The sequence below is a fragment of the Taurulus bubalis genome (genome assembly GCF_910589615.1).
Source record: "Taurulus bubalis genome assembly, chromosome: 6".
NCBI classification, from domain to species: Eukaryota; Metazoa; Chordata; class Actinopteri; order Perciformes; family Cottidae; genus Taurulus; species Taurulus bubalis.
In genome coordinates this window covers 7,287,983-7,308,697 of record NC_136594.1, presented here as the reverse complement: position 1 = coordinate 7,308,697, position 20,715 = coordinate 7,287,983, and the positions used below count along the sequence as shown (strand labels likewise).

The 20,715-nt window shown below is 43.4% G+C and overlaps 1 protein-coding gene across 1 annotated transcript in view; it reads right to left on the bottom strand.

Annotated features, from left to right (window-relative positions):
- LOC306737323 (voltage-dependent T-type calcium channel subunit alpha-1H-like) overlaps positions 1-11,428 on the bottom strand; it is a gene marked incomplete at its 5' end in the record, with an annotated part of 41,912 nt that extends 30,484 nt beyond the window's left edge. Inside the window, 5 exons of the mRNA XM_079219041.1 lie at positions 842-1,001; positions 2,491-2,588; positions 3,027-3,160; positions 3,464-3,547; positions 11,165-11,428. Coding sequence (XP_079075167.1) covers positions 842-1,001; positions 2,491-2,588; positions 3,027-3,160; positions 3,464-3,547; positions 11,165-11,428 — 740 coding nt within the window. The remainder of the gene's footprint in view (positions 1-841; positions 1,002-2,490; positions 2,589-3,026; positions 3,161-3,463; positions 3,548-11,164) is intronic.
- Positions 11,429-20,715: the final 9,287 nt, after the last annotated feature.

The following is a 20,715-nucleotide window of genomic DNA, read 5'->3' as shown; positions in this document are numbered from 1 at the left end:
AAAATGTAATCACTGTCCTTATGTTTATTGGTGGAGCAGATTGGTTTTAATCTAGTTTTTCCTTTGCTACGCAGATTGAAATGTTGTATTGAAAGCTTGAATGCTATTTCAATTCAATTAATTATTAATTTTGTTATTGTTATTATTGTTATTATTACTTATTCAGTTACAGTAGTGACTGTACCGTCGTTATTAAACAATTGATTCCTGTTATCTGCCTACTCCAAGCAGTACAGCAGCATAAAGGCTGTTTTGACACATCCCCACCTCTGAATTCACCGCTGTCAGGAATTATTATCTAATCGGGATGGTTGAGCAGATGTGAGGTCAGATGGTGAACATGATGCTGTCAGATGTTATGTGATATCATCCCATCGTGTTTGTGAACATGTGAGCAGGAGCGAGGCCGAGAGTGATGGTGCAACGGGCGGCAGTTGGACAGTGATCGAGGATGACATGAAGGACCACGGAGGAGAGAACTGGAGTGACGGTGAAACTCTGAGGGTTGGTGTTGAAACAGCCACTGAGAGTCCCTGAGTAGCGACACACAAAATGCATTTAGCCCTCTTAATCCCGTAACACCCTTGATTTGTGATCTCTAATTCTGGAGGTTCCAGCAGGAAGCACATTCACTTCCTCCCAGATGGAGCTGATTAGAGGAAAAACAAGATCAGACCATCGGTGGTATTGATCCCCGTCTTAGAAATAATAGGGGAGTGAAAGAAGCTAATCGGTTGTGAGGAAACTTTTGACACAGGTTTCAAAATAATGAGGCCAACCCCCCCCCCCCCCCCCTTTTTCCCCCTTGTTGTGACATCTGCCGGTTTCTATGGTGACTCACATCTTGACGTCCTCTCCCATGAAACAGCGGTTCCTCAATAGCCCCGCCCACAACTGCACGCCAACGATGCCGAAGATGAAGAAGACGAAGAAGCACAGTGCCAGCACGTTGCCCAGCATGGGAAGAGTGTCTAGAAGGAGGGTCACCAGGATACGCATACCTGCCAACACACACACATACAGCATAAACATCATAGGCAATTGTGCACGTATAGTAAATATCTGCATGTAAACATGACTTTTTTATCACGGGAAGAATTGGCCAGACAGATTTGGAGAATAGATTTCCATGACTTTTTCATGACTTTAAACCAAATTTCCATGACCAAATATTTTGTGAAATCTCGGTGTATACATAAAAAAGTGAGAAAATCTAGTATTTAAACTAACAATGAGAATTCCAAAGCATACAGTAAACCTTAAATGACACAAATGAATGAGAGACAATAGTTTGATTAAAAGAAAAAACATTTATATAGATGCCTGTATGTATGCCTGCTTATATTTTAAGCGTCTTTCTTTAAAAAGCATATTCATTATTTAAAACTCGGCGTAAATGAACGACATGAACATAAGAATATAACACATTTCCAAAACTTTTGGGATTTTTTTTTTTTCAAGGACTTTTCCAGGCCTGGAAATAACCATTTAAAAATCCCATGACTTTTCCAGGTTTTCCATGACCATAAGAACCCGGCAGGAGCAATCTCCTGCAGGATTTACTCAAAACTGCAATTAATTGAATGGCAAATAATTAGAGTTTAAATAGTGATAATTGGCCTCCACTTCAATTTGCTGAAGAGCGCAGATACAAATTCTTCCCCTTTCTTGCATGAAACCTTGGCTTCAAACTTCAAACACACTGAATTGTGCTTAAGTCACAGAGTGTCGTTAAAAAATAAAGTTAAGTTGGCTGGCCAGTTTATGCAACAAGCTGTTCAGAATCACAATGATTTCCATGACTTTGTTCACTGTGTCCTGATTTGTTTTAAACATGCATTCATCAAAAAGAAAGCAGGAGCCGCTAATAGCAATGAAATGGAGTGGGATTTACAGTTCAGCCAGAGAGGACAAGGACAGTGTCACATTCTTCATTGTCTTGGCTGTGAGTGCAGTTGTTGACTTTCGGCTGAGGGTGTTCCCATGTCAGATGGACAATGTAGGAATTGCCTGCCTTTTTATACATTATGCTTCATGATGAGGGAGAGAAAGTTGATTGCACTTCAGGAGACACTTGGTATCTTTCCCGCTGATGCTCTGCCAGGCCCACACTGCAGTCATCTTCACTTGTTGGTTTTCGGGGAGCAAGTCAAACACACAATGAGTTGGATTGCAGTCAGGTCAGTAAATTGTCCAGTCGCTAATGTTGGCTGTAAAAATGTCCTTAATTGCCTTCTCTCTTCTCTTCTTCTCTTTACCCGCTGCATTGTCCTGAAGTTAGCTGAGTCCTATACTGTTTGTTGTTCACCCAATCTAGATGTGAACACTCTTAGAAGTGCACAGTCAGCACTTTACCCTCACAGTCACTGTTTCATTAAAAAAAAGCCAGTGTACTCGAGTGCGGAGCCAAACCAGTAAAAAGACAATGAAAAATGTCCGTAATCCTCTGCGAGTGAAGTGGATGCTGGAGGAGAAAGGATAAAAACTCACTGGGAACTCTGTTGATGGCTCGCAGCGGGCGGAGAACCCGGACGGTCCTGATAGCCGACAGGCTGACGTTGTGTCCGTCCAGCGAGTACTCCAGCATTCTGCGGAGAGGGAAAGCCACCGCTGTGTCACTGACATCCTGATCAGCTCGACCTTGGCAAACCCTGAAGGTCTACAGGGAGTCCAGCGGGACGCAGTGCACTGTTTCTGGGATACATTGCCTTTTAACTACCAATCACCGAGGTCTCCGTCTCTGAGGGCCCAATGATGCCATTGTCATTCTGCGACGCTGTCACGCGCACACACACACACATTTCCGCTAGTTCGTCTAAGCACGCGCACACACACGCTTGACATTTAACTGGCATTAAACAAGTGTCTAAGCTTTACACAAAACACACACATACACACACAATTTTGGCTCATATTTAATGTCAGATGCGCTTGTGCACACTTGTATGCATGTGTGTGTGTGTGTGTGTGTGTGTGTGTGTGTGTGTGTGTGTGTGTGTGTGTGTGTGTGTCTGTTAAACACTCACCCCACTAAAACAATGAAAAAGTCCAATCTGTTCCATGTGTCGCCAAGGTAACCGTTGTGACCTATGACCCCAAGAGCCACCATCTTCATTATCATTTCCCCGGCAAAAAAAACAAAGATCCCATCATCCAGAGCCTGCACACACACAGACACACACAGAGACACACACACACACACACACACACACACACACACACACACACACACACACACACACACACCTAGAGAATTAGTGTAAACTGATTAAGTGGGGGGAAAATTAAAGCAAAAACTTTTCAGACCCTTGATAATAAAGTCTCGAAGCTGAACATAATTAGTTTGTAATTTCAGATTTTGTGAGTGTGTGTGCATGCATGCGTGTGCGTGTGTGTGTGTGTGTGTGTGTGTGTGTGTGTGTGTGTGTGTGTGTGTGTGTGTGTGTGTGTGTGTGCACTTTACCTGCAGCAGGAAGGGTGTGTGGTCACATGGCTGGAACATCCCGAGAGTCACGCAGTTCAACAGGATGGCCAAAATGCTCACGCGCTCAAACCATGTGACAGGAGGTTAAGGGTCAACACCACGGCAGGGACTTTGAACATTGATTACATTTGCAATATTCGATATTAGTGCATTTCATGAAGCGGTGCATGTAAATGTAGCTACTTAGGTTGATTGACGGGAGTCTTAGCTAACAACAACAAGCCGAGTAGATTGCCGCTCGTACGTCCCACTTCAGCTCCGTGCAGGTGTCCTCCCTAAGGGTTATCCGGCTCAAGCATCTGGCAAGATGTTTAAAGCAGGAAACCCAAATACAAGCTGCACATCAGAAACCAAAAAGTGATAGTTGCTGCCTCCATGGTTTTCTAGAATTTATGGAATTGACTGAATGCAAAAGGGAAAAACACATATGTTTTCCTCTTATAGTGCTTTTTATCAACCTAGATTGTTTTGGTGTGAGTTGCCTAATCTTGGAGATATAGGCCAAATATAATGGGACTATGTGGCACTTGGATTGTGGTGAGTTTTATAGATTCCCATTACATTCGAGAGAACACTTGTCACTTTCGCATTATCCTTGTCACCTTTACATTCCACCTTAAAGTACCTTAAAGTTATCTGTGCACTTAGTTTTTACTTTAATTTTATATTCTACAGTAGATTTAATTGTAAATATTCATGCTCCCATTTATTGCACTTTATGTAAAATGTTATGCGCCTCCCGCCAAGACAAAATCCTTGGCAATAAATGGTTCTGATTCTGAGCAAGCTGATATCGCCCAAACTAGGCAACTCCCACCAAAAAAATCTAGATTGATAAAAATGTTTTTTCTTTATTACGGGCTGAACTGTCCCTTGAAGATTCGATCGCAAGGGCAGCTTCAGTGCTCTTTGTCATAAATTCTGCAAGTGTCTGGAACTCTCCCGGAGTAGTAAACACCATTCTTCCAAAAAAGATATTGGACAGCACTGTCTAACATGTAACTCTAAAATCTCACATTGAGATGTGGTGGCTGTGAAGACCACAGGATGGGATTCAGATCATTGTCATTCTCATCAAACCACCCAGTGACCCTCGTGCCCCTGAGTGGAATCATCTGCATTCATTATGTTTCGCTGCTCATTTATTCAGGTTTTTCCTTTGATTTGTCATCCGTCCGTATCTAGCCAATGGTAATGTCTGCAGAAACCCAGGGGAAACCCCGAGGAAGCTGACTGTTAGACATTAAACGTCCAGCCTTGTCTATCTTTCAGTGTACAAAATACTACCAGACTGAAATTACAAAAGATCTGCGAGCGAGCACAAACAACTCTGAATTTTGCGCCTCACGGCTTGTGAAATCAAATCAAAGCGAGAGAACTGACTGAGCCAACCTAAAAAACAACTGATATAAGGGTGGAAACGAGCGATAATGAGCTTAAATATATCAACTTTAATTTATAAGCACTACTCTTGACTACAAAAGAAAGACAGCTACCATTAAACAGTCGGCAAGACATTTCAAGTCAGTTGAAGTGTAAACTTGCTTATGGTGGGGTTTTTTTTGCTTGCTTGCTGTCAAACTGGAAAGATCGCGGCTCAGAAGTGGAAAGCGGAGAAGTTTAAAGGGGGAACGAGTCTGAAGTAGAACGTTAAAGGAAAGATTGTGTTCGCTTCACACAAACACAGATGCAACACAACATACACTCACGTTTGAGCCCAAATGTGAAAAGGAACGTATACGTCTACTCAAGAGCCAAGGACGCGTACATAACAAAGCCTGGAGCATGCACATGGACGCACACGGATAGGCACACATGTGCACACACACACGCGCTCACACACACACAGACACACACACAGAGAGTCCCCTGCCCGGACACTTTGCTCTCAAGAGGGCAGAAAAATTAATGAGAGTACAATCCTTTATCACCCTTGAGACAGAGAGAATGAGAGAGAGATAGAGAGAGAGAGAGAGAGAGAGAGGGGGGGGGGGGGGTAATCCAGTGTCCTCCCTTTGCTGTGGTTGCCATGGGAACCCCCATCTCACCGTGGGAACTGACTCCTGAGTTTCACAATCCGCTCGCATCCTGTCTGGACTGGAACACAACACAATTAATACGCACACATAAAAACACTCACACGCACACACAGTAGGAAATTATGTCCTTCAGCGCAACTCCATCTAATCCCGCTCCATCTGTATAGATTACAGCAATACACACACACACACACACACACACACACACACACACACACGCGCATATGGTCGAACAAGGGACGGAGCGGGGTCACGGTGTGAGTGATGGATGAGATGGGAGTGTTTCCAGCGGTGGCCCATCATTCAACATCCGTGATGAAACACAGTGGGGACGTCCTCTCCTCTGTCCCTCCGCTCCGCTCTATTCATCGCTTTTCCTTTATCTACGATCACGCTCAACCTTTCCCTCTATCATTTCTCATTTTCCTCCACAGCCCTTTTCCCCTCTCTTTGGCCCAATTATTTTTTCTCTTAGCTCCGCTCCTCCCGCTCCCTTGCTTCGTATATTGCGACGTAATTTCTCATCTTCATTCCGTATCATTTCTTGCATATCTTTTGTGCTCTCTCCCATCTCTCTCTAACCAAACGCCCTTCCCGTCCGTTTTCATCCACATCGCCACAAAAGATTGCCCTTGGGCAGAGCTTTAGTCTCTCTGGCAGAAACCTGAGTCTCAGCCAACAGATAAACTACAACTACACTTAATAATTAACACCGACAGAGCGATGGAGAGGCAGGGAGACTGACGGGGTGAGATCTAGATGTAGATACAGTAAGGGAGAGGTGGCGGGGAAAGAAACAGGGGGCAAAAAAACAAGGGGAACGAGAGATGAGGAGAAGGGGGGGAAAGTTAACTGGCGGGATGACAGAGGTTAACACTCCAGCGATACAAGTTCTTAAGTGTAAACAACTGAAAATGTTACGTGGCCTCCATGCTTTGTTCTATCTCCCTAATTGCCTCATCTTCGTGTTCTTCCTCCCCCTCCAAGAACCACCACCTCCTCCTTCTCTCTCATGCTCTCCCCCACTCCAACTCTCTCTCTCTCTCTCTTTCTCTCTCTCTCCTCGAGTGCCAACACAGGTAATAAAGGTCAGGCAGACATTATAAATCATATCCGATCACATCACCCTGATCTTTCTGGCATCATCCTCCACCCTTGGCTCGGATACACATGCTAGGGGCAGCATGTGGGAACATTTTCATATGCAATGTTCATTAACTTAAAAGGATCACCCATAGGGACACACAGGCCATCTGGATACACACAGAATATGTGGCCACATTTTCTGGCTTGGAAAGCTTTTAGATTTTGCAATGTGGTACCACAGTCTAACAAGACACCCGATAGCTTTATGTATCAGTTATGAACCATTAAGGAGAACAATTTCTGGGCTGTCATGTTGTAAAAATCCCTTTGGCTGGTACAGTATGTATCCTCCTCCAGGATGACAGTCTGTCTTTGTACCTTACTCTTGAATTCATGCGAGAGACTCCTCCAGTGGACCATTTATACACTCACTCTCTGAAAAAGCTCTGCAGAGAATGAGAACCAAACCTAATTTTTAACAGCTTAGTCACATTAACATGATGTAAAGTCAATTTAGTGACTACTAACACTTATAATTGCAGACCTACTGCCTTATTTAAAAACGGAGAAACCTGCAAGTGCCTATTAATGACTTCTTAACTAAAATATGATATATTTTCTGGCTCTATAGATTCACCACTTTGGTCCAGACTGAAATATTGAAACAACTACTGGATAGGTTGTCATGATATTTGGTACACATGTTCATTGTACCCAGTGGATGCATCCTAAAGACTGTGGTGATCCTCTGACTTTTCATCAAGCACCATCATTGCATTAAATGTTTGAATTTGTCATTTGGATTTATTATCAAATAGCTTAATGGAAATATATGATTTCGTTTTTTTTTAAATAAAATATGCTAAGCCAATGGTTAAAGGGTCTATCAAGCCGTGTTTCTACGTAAAATGTAACATTATTATTAAAGGGAAAACCCAAAGGCTTCAAAAAGATGAAGGTTTCATTTACAAACTTGATGGACTATAAATCGTGTTACTTTTCTCATTTAAATTAAGACCGAGACAACACTGAAATGCCATTACAAATGCCATTCATCTCTTCCAGGAAGCTCGCGGAAAAGAAAGTCTTGGGCTGGATATCCGCTGGCTGCAAGGGAACCCCAGAAACATTGTCCGTTTCCCCAAAAAGCTCAATCGTCTCCAGACTGATAGCTGATGGGTTCAGACATTAGTTAATCATTAAAGTGTCACAGGTCATCACTTCCAGCATTCGTAGCTAAACCAAAGAAAAATAATGCACGGTAATTCGTAGATATCCCACGCGATTATTTCGTATATGTTATTCAAGTAATCATGAACGAGGAAGTATATAGATCACAAAATCCCAAACAGGGCGGACCGGATTGGGAGTTGGATTGGTCCAAACAACAGCGATCTAGTCGTTTGTTCCCCGTATGAAATGAAAAGTCAATTTGCCAGGTAACTTGCTTCATGTAGTTACGGCACATCTACACTTATTTGAACCCAAACGACAATCTATTCCTAAACCTAAGGAAGTAGTTCTCTTGCCCATACTTAACTGTGTGGCTTCCTGTGAAGACAGAAGTCTATTTTTGAAAAGACTGTATGCGAGTAATGAGCGGAAATTGACAGCTGTTCCAGGCTTTTTGTAGGAAAACGCACGAAAAATGAGGGGTAACTTTTCGCGAGATATCATATAAACCATTGTAGGAGAATACTTTGCATTGGTATCTCAACTACAGAGGTCTATCTGGTTCATTTAGAGCCAGTGTAGTTTTGGATAAACATGGCCATCCAAAAGCTACTTTTATTAATGACACAACTGGCCTGTTGTGCATTAATATGATTTGTTAACCATGAATAAAAACAAGTTATAAAGCCAATAAAGGGCTCCTTACACGAGAAAGTGGTATTGATCTAAATAGCAGGTGGATCTGGATGAAAATCCTCAAATGTAAACTGTTTATGAATGAGCAACCTGCTCACTAGCTTCCTCATGCTCTTTGCTTCCACTCTGGTCTCCACACACACAGACTTTATTAACCGCAACCTAGTCGAGCTCAAAGTCTGTCATGTGCAGTGTGTGTGTGAGTGTGAGTGTGAGTGTGAGTGTGTGTGCTTGTGTGTGAGAGAGAGAGAGTGTATGTGTTGGTGCAAAAGAGGGAGAGAGTGTCTGAATGTGGTTCAAGTTAAGAAACTGTGAAGTTGTCAAATCTTCTGGCTCCACCTCCTCAGAGTGGTGACAGCTGGTAACCATGGAAACACTTGCAGGAATCCTGTTAATTGGCTGAAATGACAGCTCACCCTACTTTGAGTAAGACCTCCTCCTGTCCATCGCTGTCTCCCTATCACCCGCGTCTCCCTTACACGCACACACACACACACACACACACACAACCCAATTAAGAGGCGGTTTTAAAAAAAGGAAAATACAGTGATAAATAGGATGGCAGGGGATTGATATTGAGTAAAGGGTGATGAGAGAAAGAATAAAAGAGAGCGGGCGCAAAAGAAGAAAGGCGGGCACAGAAAGGTACTAGTAAAGGAGTGACAGATACAGCTTTTCTCATCTTTGAACAAAAGGAAACGCTCTGAATGTTTCATGCACTGCTGAATAAGTTATGTATATGTGTGTGCATGTGCGGTGTGCAGTGTGCGTGTGCGTGTGTGTGTGTGTCCACATGGATGTGTGTGTTTCTATATATGTCATACGTTGCATGGGAAAGCACAGCATTCACAAAGTAGGCATCTTGTTCCACACTTAGAGGGAATCTAACGTCTCCCTCTCCCAAAGAAACAGGAAATTACACAAATCAATGAAGCTTTGAAAGGAATACAAAGCCTGTTATATAATAGCGAAAGCCAACGTTGTTTTTGTGCCAAATAATTGTGTTGGATAGATGTGCTGAGGGGTGGAAGAGATGTACAGTATGGTGTAAACATGGCACAAAGGAGGAGGACTGTGTTTCTGAGAGGGAGGAAATGGAAGGACATGAGATAGGAAATGAATTTGTAATATGGACTGAGTGCAAAAAAAAAAAAAAGGCAGAAAGGAAGGAGGGGTCACCTCAGGAAGAAATGGGACTTACACTCTTGGGGACTGCTCTCCCTCCCAGTGAGCTCACATTAATGTCCCTGTCGAGCAACGTCCACCCACATTACTTCCCCCGCAGATCAGTCACAGACACACAGACACACAGTAACACACACGCACACACACACACACACACACACACACACACACACACGGCGTATGTATAAAGTATCGACATGTATATATGTAATCATATAATGGGCCAGTAGCCAGTAGCCGTGCTGCGTTACACGCAAACAGATGGCATGACTGACGGACACGCGAACACACACACAAACAAACAAATTCAGCAATCGGAAGTAAGCGGGCCGTCGGGGCAGAGCTACGCTGTTGCCAAGCAACCAGGTGATTCCTCTAAAGTGCCTCTCTATGGGAGATTCCCTCGTTTGTGTGAGGGCATTCACACGCTCGTGTGTGTGTGTGTGTGTGTGTGTGTGTGTGTGTGTGTGTGTGTGTGTCCAGTAAGTTAGTGCTGACACAGTGAGCGTACAATAATCTGGGATGCGACCATGGTAACAACCCAGCAGGCTACAGAGGAGTTTTGTTGATGGCATTTATTTCCCCCCCCCTTTTTTCCTTTTGGTGTACATTTTATTTATTCAGCAATTATGTATTTATATTTTATAGAGAACACAGAGTGCTGACGGTGGCAAATACCCGCAGACGTGCACAAACCAGCGCACAACGACACCCGCACGCGCAAACAGAGACACACACACACACACACACACACATGGAGTCATAAGCAGCGGAAAATATTCAATTTGGAAACCCTTGACAAATCCCTGAGGTGTTGCTGACGTTTATGCATGCTTCGGAGTATTCATAGCCGCTTACACACACACGCGCGCTGCAGGGCTGATAACCACACACACACACACACCTTCACGTCATCAACAGAAGAGGTTGAGACAAGGAGTGAGAGACAGGGAGGGGAATGGGAGGTGAGTGGATGAAGAGAAGAAGCAGAGCGAGGTTCGGAGGTGGCGTGAGTTCTTAGTGTTTGTGACTCCTGCTGGATGAACGGAGGCCGGTAACAATGCTCCTGACAGGCGACTGTAACCCTGGAGATTCATTAGGGCTTGTCACCATGGAAACATCCAATCAGGGGAAAATGTTACCCATCTTTTCCAAGAACTAATGGGTCCAAGGAAATACCTGAGCTCTTCCACACACACACAGACACACACACACACACAGACACACACACACACACACACACACACAGACGTAGACACACACAGACATGCACGATACTGACCTTCTTCCCGTCTCTCTTGTGTTTAGAGCTAAAGTAAACATCTCGGCGCTAGGAGCCTTGTAGGTACAACGGCTTTGAGAGAGTACAGAGCTGAAACACAAACAGACAATGTCTCGCTCACATTCATTCGCTTTCTCTAAACAGAATCTCTCTCACACACACACACACACACACACACACACACACTTGCTGGCAGTGCTTCAGGTGCACTCCCGGCAGTGAAGGATATGGGTGGCAAACAGCTCGAAGGCACCAGGAGCGGGGTGGGCTGGTTTGGGTCAGAGCCAAAAGAACCACTGGTGCTAGAGTGGGATATGGCAGCTCCTCCTTTTCCTCTTCCTCCTCCTCCTCTTCCTCCCCTTGTTCCCTCTCCTCGCTCTCAACTGACACATGCACCTTCTCCCCCTCCTCCTCCTCGTCCCCTTCCTCCTGCGTTGGTCCTCTGTGCTGCTCATGCAGGTCTGAGTCCTGGTTGCCCGTCATTGCCGTGCTGTGAACAGCCTGAACCTGAAAGAGGGTGCAGGGAAGGAGGCAACGGCAAACTGTTCAGGACACGGCAACATATGGGATGCATGTGTGTGTGTGTGTGTGTGTGTGATTCTGCTGCTCCACGAAACAAACAGAAACTGCGTTGACTGTCCGCGAGACCCTTCACTCTCTGAGCTAAGCAGCGTAGAAATAAAAGATCCTTCTCTGTTTTTCTCTGAAACAACAAGCGACCTTCAGGAGGAAGAGTCGCAGCCAGCAGGCGAGGCATTCCTGTGCAGGAAACATTCATCTAGAAAAACCTAAACAGAATGAGCTGAAGGGATGAGAGCAAAGGTGCAAACACAGAGACAGTGCAGACCACCGGAAGCACTCAGACCACTTTCTTTTAATCCTAAAGCTGGACAATTCAGTGATGACAACCGACCATTACTATGATGCTTTTAATCCAGACTGCTTTTAAACAATCTGGACATACAGAGAGAAAGTAGCTTAGACAGCTTGTTCATGAAGAGAATAAAGTCTGCAGTATTTTATTAATTTACAATCAATTCCCACTTATGATGATTACTTATAGCTCTGTGGGTAATATTTTTTCTCTTGAGCTATAATTTAACATAAAAATCTCACGACACGCAGTGACTTTGTCAAGCTCCAGCAGCCTGTGGGTAAAATGTACAACTACTGACAGGGATTTCTTGAAGCATTGGAGTATCATGCAGGAAGTGTCAAATTGAATGATAATCTCGGTTTAAATTAGGAGCGTGATCACAAGAGCGGATTCATTTCGTGGCCTTTCATTTCCTGTTTTAAATTTCGTCACATTTTCTGCTTTATTGGACAGTATGCAGTGGAGTTTGGCAGGAAAAGATGGGAGTTGGAGCATGTGACACAGTCCACATTGTCTCGAATGCACAGCAAACGCTCCCCACTGCTCATTCCGTTGCCTATTGATCCCCTGAGATTCTAGCAAATTTATTCCAAAAGCTACCAATTTGTTATCAAGTTGGAGCAAGAGCTGCATTATTTGGAAAATGAACATAAAGAGCAATCAGGACAGTAGACGTCGGGGCCAGCAACCAGTCTGTGCAGGCATTATACGCGGCCTACCGTGTGACAGGACAAGAGGAGAGCTGGCATTCAAGTTCACAGCGGAGATAGGAGTGTTTCTGTGTGTTTCTGTGTGTGTGCGTTTGATGAAAATAATGAGATCTGCCACTATCCTCCTTTCCTGTGTATTATTATGATGGGCACGTTTCCTAGATTGTGTGAGGAGACCATGGGCTGCACAGTTTAAGGTTTTTTTGTTGTGATTCAACCGTAGCTGATGGGTGGACATCAATCAACCATTGAAAACAAAAGAGCAATTCTCCTGCACAGTTAAAAACCTGCTGATGAGCGCTTTCAAACGACTTTAAAAACTCATTATGAGCCTCCCTTGCTAACAGCCAGGCCATGTGGAAATTAAATCATCCTCTCAACCAGTCACCATGAACAAAATATATTCACACCTCTCTATAAGAAACAAATTAAGTTTTGTATTCCTTCCTACTGTGCAGTGTGCACTCATCACAAATGCATAAATTGCCTAATCCTTTTACCACGAATTTACAACAGCATGGTGCTCAATAAAACCAGGGCAGACAACAAATATCCATAAATTCAAACGTTTTCTTTTCACTCTTAGTGTACAGTGGTATACAAAAACCCTCCTGAGGGCCAACCAGTTCCATATACTGACGATGTCTATGAGAGTACAGCATTACACTGAAACGAAAATTGTCTAATTAATCCTAGAATAAATGGTAGAATGATATAAAACCAAACATCTCAGAATTTGTCTCATCCTTTTTGTGATATTATATGATGTCATATATGTATACATATAGGCCTACCTTAAAGTGCATTAAGGACACTAACTCAAATAGCACAGCACTTTACCTGGTCATGGAAATATTATTTAAATGTATTCCTTTATGAGGAAGACACTCCGCCATTGACAAAGAGCGACATCATAGGATCTGGACATTTTCTATTGTGCCACTGGCATTCACCAAGCGCAGTGCCCGGGACAGGAGAGCCAAGACAAAAGTATATTATAGCACACAAAAACAAAAACAAACTTTGCCTGCCGTCCTTACCGGGGTGCAGCGTCCATCCACCGGCGTCATTCACTCCGGGTCCGCCGTGCGCCCTGAGCTGGAGCCCTGGTGCTCCATCGGAGAGCCGCCCGCTGGTCCTCTGCCTCCGATATCCAAACTCAGTCCTTTAGTCGGGACTCGGGAGGATGAAAAAGAGGGGTTGAAATTAGAGAGCAATGTGGCGTAGAAGTTTTAATAACCGGGAAAAGTAAAGTTAAATGCAACCAGGTGGCTCCCCGTGCGTCTGCGTCCCCTCAGCCGCTGGACGCGCTCTGCGGTGTTCAGGTACCGGAGTTCAGGCGCACCGGGGAGAGAGAGGGAGAGTCGCGTCAAGCCCGCCAGAGAGAGCCAGACCGGAGGTACCTTCAGAATAAGACAGTCTAGTCCCGGAAGCCACACGGTCTGGAGATATATCGATCGTTTGAGCAAATATTTGGAGAAAACAAAAAAAGAAGAAACAAAATCAGCTTACCTTGTGGGCACTTGTTGGTTGAGCTTGATGCAAATGTTGAGTTGTTACAGGTGAGTTCCTGGCTGGCATTAGATTAATTAATCAGCTTTCAAACCCAAGAGGACATGGATTACAGCTTGTTGAATAGCAGATTATAAATCTATTCTCTAGGCTTTTCCTTCAGCAGTCTCTTCGGTAGTGAAAACTAGAAAACACAGTAATGATTAGGAGCACTTTGTTAGCTACTACACTAGTCGCCATGTTGAAGTGAACACATTACTTGAGTTCAACACAAGAAAAACAGACAATGTTTACCAACAAATTGGAAAGTAATTTTTCTAGTTTCATGTTGACTTTTAGGACTTATAGTTTCCATCCAGTGCAGAACTGACCACATCAATGGTGAGTGAATGAAATGATAAACACAAGAAATACAAAAATAACACCTTCTCCAATAAGCGTTTTATTTTGAAAGTTTGGGCTGAGGAGCTTAATTCTTAAACCCGGATAACTTGACATTGACGGAGCAAGTCAGAGCATGTGACTGGTCCCCTCTCCTCCGCCTCAAAGTGCACCCCAACCCAGTATCCCTCTGTCTGTCTGCCTCTGCATGGCGGTTCTCTCACCAGCAGCCGTGCTGGTGCTCCGCACTCAGCAGGGATGTCGAGTCACTAAAGCACACACTAAAGGTGTGGCAGAGCTCCAACACAGCAGCCCTGAAATCATCTCATGCTACACCAGGTTTCAGAGAACAATGAATGATGGCCAACACTATATAATCATTATATAATAGTGGTGGAATAAGTATCCAGATCCTATACTTGAGTACAAGTAGAGTAAAAGATGCCATAATAAAAATTAAAAAGAATTATAAAGTTAAAGTCCTGCATTTAAAATATTACGTAAGGCTGGAAAAGTGCAAATATATATATATATATATATATCCATGTTTTTATAATTTTTTACGACTTTTTTTTACCCCTTTTACTAATAAGGTATTATAGCTGTGTTTGTATTACTGGGGCACTCAAATGTGTCAGTATCTTAACGATGTCTAGTGATCAAGTTCAATTTATTGGTGGTTTATATTTTCATATTTTATGAGCTGGCCATATGTTTTTGGTCAAAATCGCAACTGGAAAAGTAGAAACCAGATGTTAAATAGGCTTGAGTTTAGGAGTAAAATGTAAAATGCCCCTCTAAATGTTAATGTAGTGGCATAAAAATGGAAAAACTCAAGTAAACGACAACTACCTCAAGATTGTAGTAAATGTACTTTCAGCATTGTTCATAATTCAGTTTCACTTACTTTTCATCCATTAAATAACTTGTTTTTTCCCAATCAAAGAAAGGGCTGCTGTTATATTATATATATGTTATGTTGGATGAGACTGAGGTGATAACAACAGGGCCAAGTGAAAAAAGTCAGAATAGGCATCTTTAACATCCTAAAATAGAGGGAAACTCAACTGCTGCTCATTTGTCTCGGGGCTCCATCCCATTCCCTGAAGGCCCCCTGGCAGTCCCTGGATCCCACTTTAGGATCTAATATTAGAAGTACAGTGCAGTAGGTCTAAGCAAACAGCTTCCAGGGAGCACTGGTCTTAAATGCTCTCCTGCTAATTTTGTAATATCTACATGGCCTCCAAATAGTTTTCTGTTGGTGTTCTCTTCGATGTTTACACTCACCAGGAGTCCCACAGTGGCAGCTCAGAGGGGCTATAATGCTCAATGAACACTAGAAAACAAATTTGGAGACATTATAAATAGACAAACAACATTGCTATTTTTAGGCCCTACGCAAAACCATTTCAAATGCGCTGTGCTGGAGGAAAAGCCACGTTGTTTCCTAAATTGGAGAGGTTTTCAGATGTGATGTCAGCAAGACCAAGGAGGTGTGTCTGGGAGGCAGGACGTGAGTATGCAGCATAAAGGGTCCGTCTTCAGGCCTGTTATTATTGATGATAAACTCACCTTTAAGACCAATGCAACGGCTCTCTCTCTTGAGGATACTAAGGAGCTTCAATGCCAGCAAACACACCCTGAACAAGGCCTATGTCGGGTTACTCTGACAGTATTCTCGCCTATAACTTTGTCTCCTGGTATGGGAACCCGGGACACGGGCACAAGCTGAACCAGGGACCGCCAGATGATTGGAAATAAACAATCTGCAAAACTTACACAACCGGTCCACCACCAAAAAGGCAACCCAGGTCGACCATGACCCCACCCACCCTCTTCTCACATCATTCCAGCTGTTGCCATCTGGCAGGAGACTCAAGGTTGCACTAGCTGGGGAAAATGATAACATGTGTCCTCTGGGGTGGCAATCCTAAACTGTGACACATAAACCACCTGCTGTTGAAAATGTATTTAATATATTTTAGCTGCTCTTTCCTGTCTGTTTTACACTGTTGCCAGAATGCCAAAGTCAACTTTCCATTTCGTGTAATAGACAATAATCCTATTTCTAGATATTAAATCAGGGGATCACCAAAGTCAACCTGATTGCCGAATGCCTGCACTAAACTGTGGAGATGTTCTGCTCCGACCCAAAGTGTTGCATTCACAGACCGGCGGATTCGCCAGCAGTGAGGCTCGAAAATAAGATGAGATTTTCACTCCGAGCAGGGAAACACCGTGCAATACCCAATCAACGCCCACAGCCGGCAAGACTCCTCACAGCTCTCATAACTGTTACAGCAGCGGCATACATCAAACATTTATTGTATCTCAACAACACACAGTTAAAGAATCTAGGACACATTCAAACCACATAAACACACACACACAGACCTCTACGGCTAACATCTCACCCTCTCCGAGAAGAGGACTGATGAGCGTTGTTGGATGCCTCTGTGCGTGTGTGTGTGTGTGTGTGTGTGTGTGTGTGTGTGTGTGTGTGTGTGTGTGTGTGTGTGTGTGTGTGTGTGTGTGTGTGTGTGTGTGTGTGGGGAGTAATCGGTCGTTACTGGGTCTCCCCGACTGTGTTCGTTTTCCCTTCCGGCTCGTCTCATCCTTCTTACACTTACTGTCTCGTGTAACTCATGCAAGACTCGTTCTGCTCCACAGAATCATTTCATGCATTTTTCACTGCTCCGTCACCGAGGTGCGTCCAAATGATGGTCACACACACACACACACACACACACACACACACACACACGCACACACACGCACACATACACATGTGCAGAAATGCATCCCCCCTGTTATCGGTTGAGGGTGGGTATCTAGGCCAAACCGTATTACCAGCGTGTGGTAGGCGCCTCTTGGGTGTGTTTCCATGGTGACCATCACATAACATTATATACGGGGAAGTGTGTTATTCCACTTTGACACAAATTCAATCATGGATCAATAATCCTGATCAATCATTGAAACTGCCATGGCAATCACCTGAGGGCACATCATTCTACGAAGCTCACGTAGTGCACGCACACACACACACACACACACACACACACACACACACACACACACACATGCTGAAACACATGAGCAGTGTGACACTGAGCCTGCCTGCTAATGTACTTGACCTAGTGTCATGTAGATGTCCATGAAGAGGTGAATAAAGCACAGAGGAGACAACAGTAATTATCTGTCTCAGTTGAGTGTAAATGTGTCTTTTACCTACACAGTTGTGAGATGTTGTGGTGTATTATGTCCCAGCCCACAAATCACTGTGTCAATGTTGTCATTCTCGTTAGAGAATATCTGATGTGATTGAAATATTTACACTGTAATCTGCAGTGTGTACTCTAAAACGACACTGCATTCGTAATCACAGTGACACTTCCATGGATAAAAGAAGTTGCGGCCAAGTATCTTCTCCGCCAGCGAGATATTCTGCTGTATTTTAAGCAAACAACTGGAGTGCATTTCTTGTCTTTAAAAAAAAAATCATGGAAATCCATCACACAGTACAATTTCCACATCCCACTCTCCACTCACTGTCTCTCTCATCTTTGTCTGAGCCGTGTTTGCAAAGCATAAAATGCACATGCGGTCCGTACAAACGCATGGGCAGCCATGCACACACACACGCACACACACACACACACACACACACACACACACACACACACACACACACACACATCTGCCGAAGACGTTACATTTATGACAGGATGCGAGAGCGCTGGGTCGTGTGAGAGCCAGTCAGCGGAGAAGCATCTTTTCTGACAATCGGCAGAAGTGAAGTTGCTTAGCAACCTTTGGCCTTGATGACAGGAAATGATGTCATGCTTGTAAGGCAGACACGCATATTCACAGGCAGATAACAGGTGCACACACACGCACACACGTGTGAAAGTGTGGACACGCTGACACAGTGAACCTTTGTGGATGATGCAATAGGTTAAATTAAACATTATATTAATCTTCTCTAATGCTCTCACTGATCTTTGAGTTTATTAAAGCTGACCTTATGTACATATACTGTACACACACACACACACACACACACACACACACACACACACTGTATAGACTAAACTGATAATCTGCTGCTGTTTAGGGATATGCATCTCCTGCTCTCTCATTTCTAAATGTGCCCTCCTCACCCTGTCTGTGAATCCGTCCGTTGCCTTCGGCCCGTTTCCTGTGATCCACCAATCACGCCATCCCTCTGACTCGACACATACGTACACTTGCAACATGCACGCACGCACACAGACACACACAAACACAATGAAGCTTATTGCTGTGTGCTCTGGGAGTGAGAGCGAGAGGTGGTGACATGTGGGCTTGTATTTTGGAGCTGAGGCATATGAGAGAAGATCTTTTATTGTTAATCTGTTTCCCCTCCCATGAAAAAAAGGAAAAGTTGCAGGACTTACAGCGCCACACAGTGGTCAGTCCGCCTCACTGCACTTGCTTCCACGTGGGACGTTTTTGCTTTAATTATTCATGTCTGCAGAGGAATGAGCTGCCAAAGGCCCCGAAGCTCACCAGTGAGTTTGAGGATCTGCTTTCGAGGACATACTTCATCCTCTCTGAATAATCCAGTTACTTCCAAATATATCCGACACTTCGTGTGCTGCAGTACATCATTGTTCTTTTACCACATACGTGGGCGGCGTATATTCTCCCTCTTGTTCTTTGGGCTTCTTGTAACAAATATCAATTATAAAAAAATGTGGTTGAGCCTTTATGTCCATGTTGCTGCTACTGGTAACACTTTCCATGAAGATCACATCTATAGCACCTTATGAGGCCATTCAGAGGGAATTATAATGCATTTATAATGTGTCATGACTACATTTCACTTTCCTTAGCACATACAATGATAAGGTATGATACAGCATGGACTATTACAGCAAACTATGAATCCTTAAGTACATAGTTGTGGGGAGTAGAAGGGCGTGTATGTAGGCATACTGTATTAAAAGCCTCATGAGTCAATCTCTATAGTCAGAAGCATCAATAAGACATTATACGTCTCATCTACAATATTATAGTGCATCAGAAAGCATTATGTATAATAATTCACTGTGAACGCCCCCATAACACGCTATAGATGTGGTCTTCATAGAAAGTGAGCACACTGTTATAAGTGTATACCTGCATTTACATTTTATTGTATCAGCTTCAGCATCTTTTTTTGTAAACTCAACTGAAATATTTCTTTATGATCGTGTTGATTAAAAGTTGACATTATTTCAATGTCATCATCAGTTATAAAAAAAACAACCATTCCAAGTAAACATCCTTCTAAATGTTTAACCAAATTAACCCACATATAAAGATAGTACATTTTAATTAGAGCAGTACACGTGTGTTTACACACTTTGGATGGTGAGAGCAAACTTGCACTGGAATGGAGGAAAATTATTTATGATCTCCACACAATTTACAGTCCCATTCACGTCTCAGCTAGTGGCACTAGTATTCTCTTATTTATTTTTGACAGAAAGTGTGCGATGTGAACAAGGAGCGTAAGCACAGAGCAGCCAACCGTCTTCAGATAAACGTCCACGTGTTCAAGGCGATAGTCAAACTCTTTAACTTTTACCGACGTCAAGAACGTCATCGCTGCACCTGCCTGTGAGCATCTTCACTGGTAATACTTTATTGGAACGGCAGTTACTGTAAACATTTTTATTATGTTGTATTTTAGCAGCCTTATTCATTAAAGCAAAATTAACCTGCTTGTTATATTTCAGTGAGAATAATCCCACTATACTATGTTGGATAGTTGCAACGCTTACTTTACCATTATCATGCTGTGTAACATAAAAGTGTAAGCACACGGTTAACTCAAGACAACTTTTACACGCCTTTTTTTTTATTTGTTATCCCTTGTACCTTCTATCCATGCCTATGTAGAAGGTAAATTCTGCTAACACCTGAAACACTCCCAGGTCTGAGGCTAAACCATCCATTGTGTAAATTTGAAATATGCTTAGAAACATTAACCAAAGTGCATAAAGGGCGGCGAGGCAGTCTAAATGGCCGCGTGGCGTTTCATGACAGATCCCCACCCGATGGGCTCCATTTCAGCATTGGCCTTTAAAACCGTAGAGCGTTTTCCAACCCATTAAATTCCCCTTTTCTTTTATAAATTTGATAAGAAATGTCATTCACACGGCGTTTTTCCAGTTTCATCACAGCAGTCGCACGTTTAAATGTGCAGAATCTCTTTAAATGTTCCGCTTAATAGTCCGTGCTTTGTCGATTTAGCACAACAC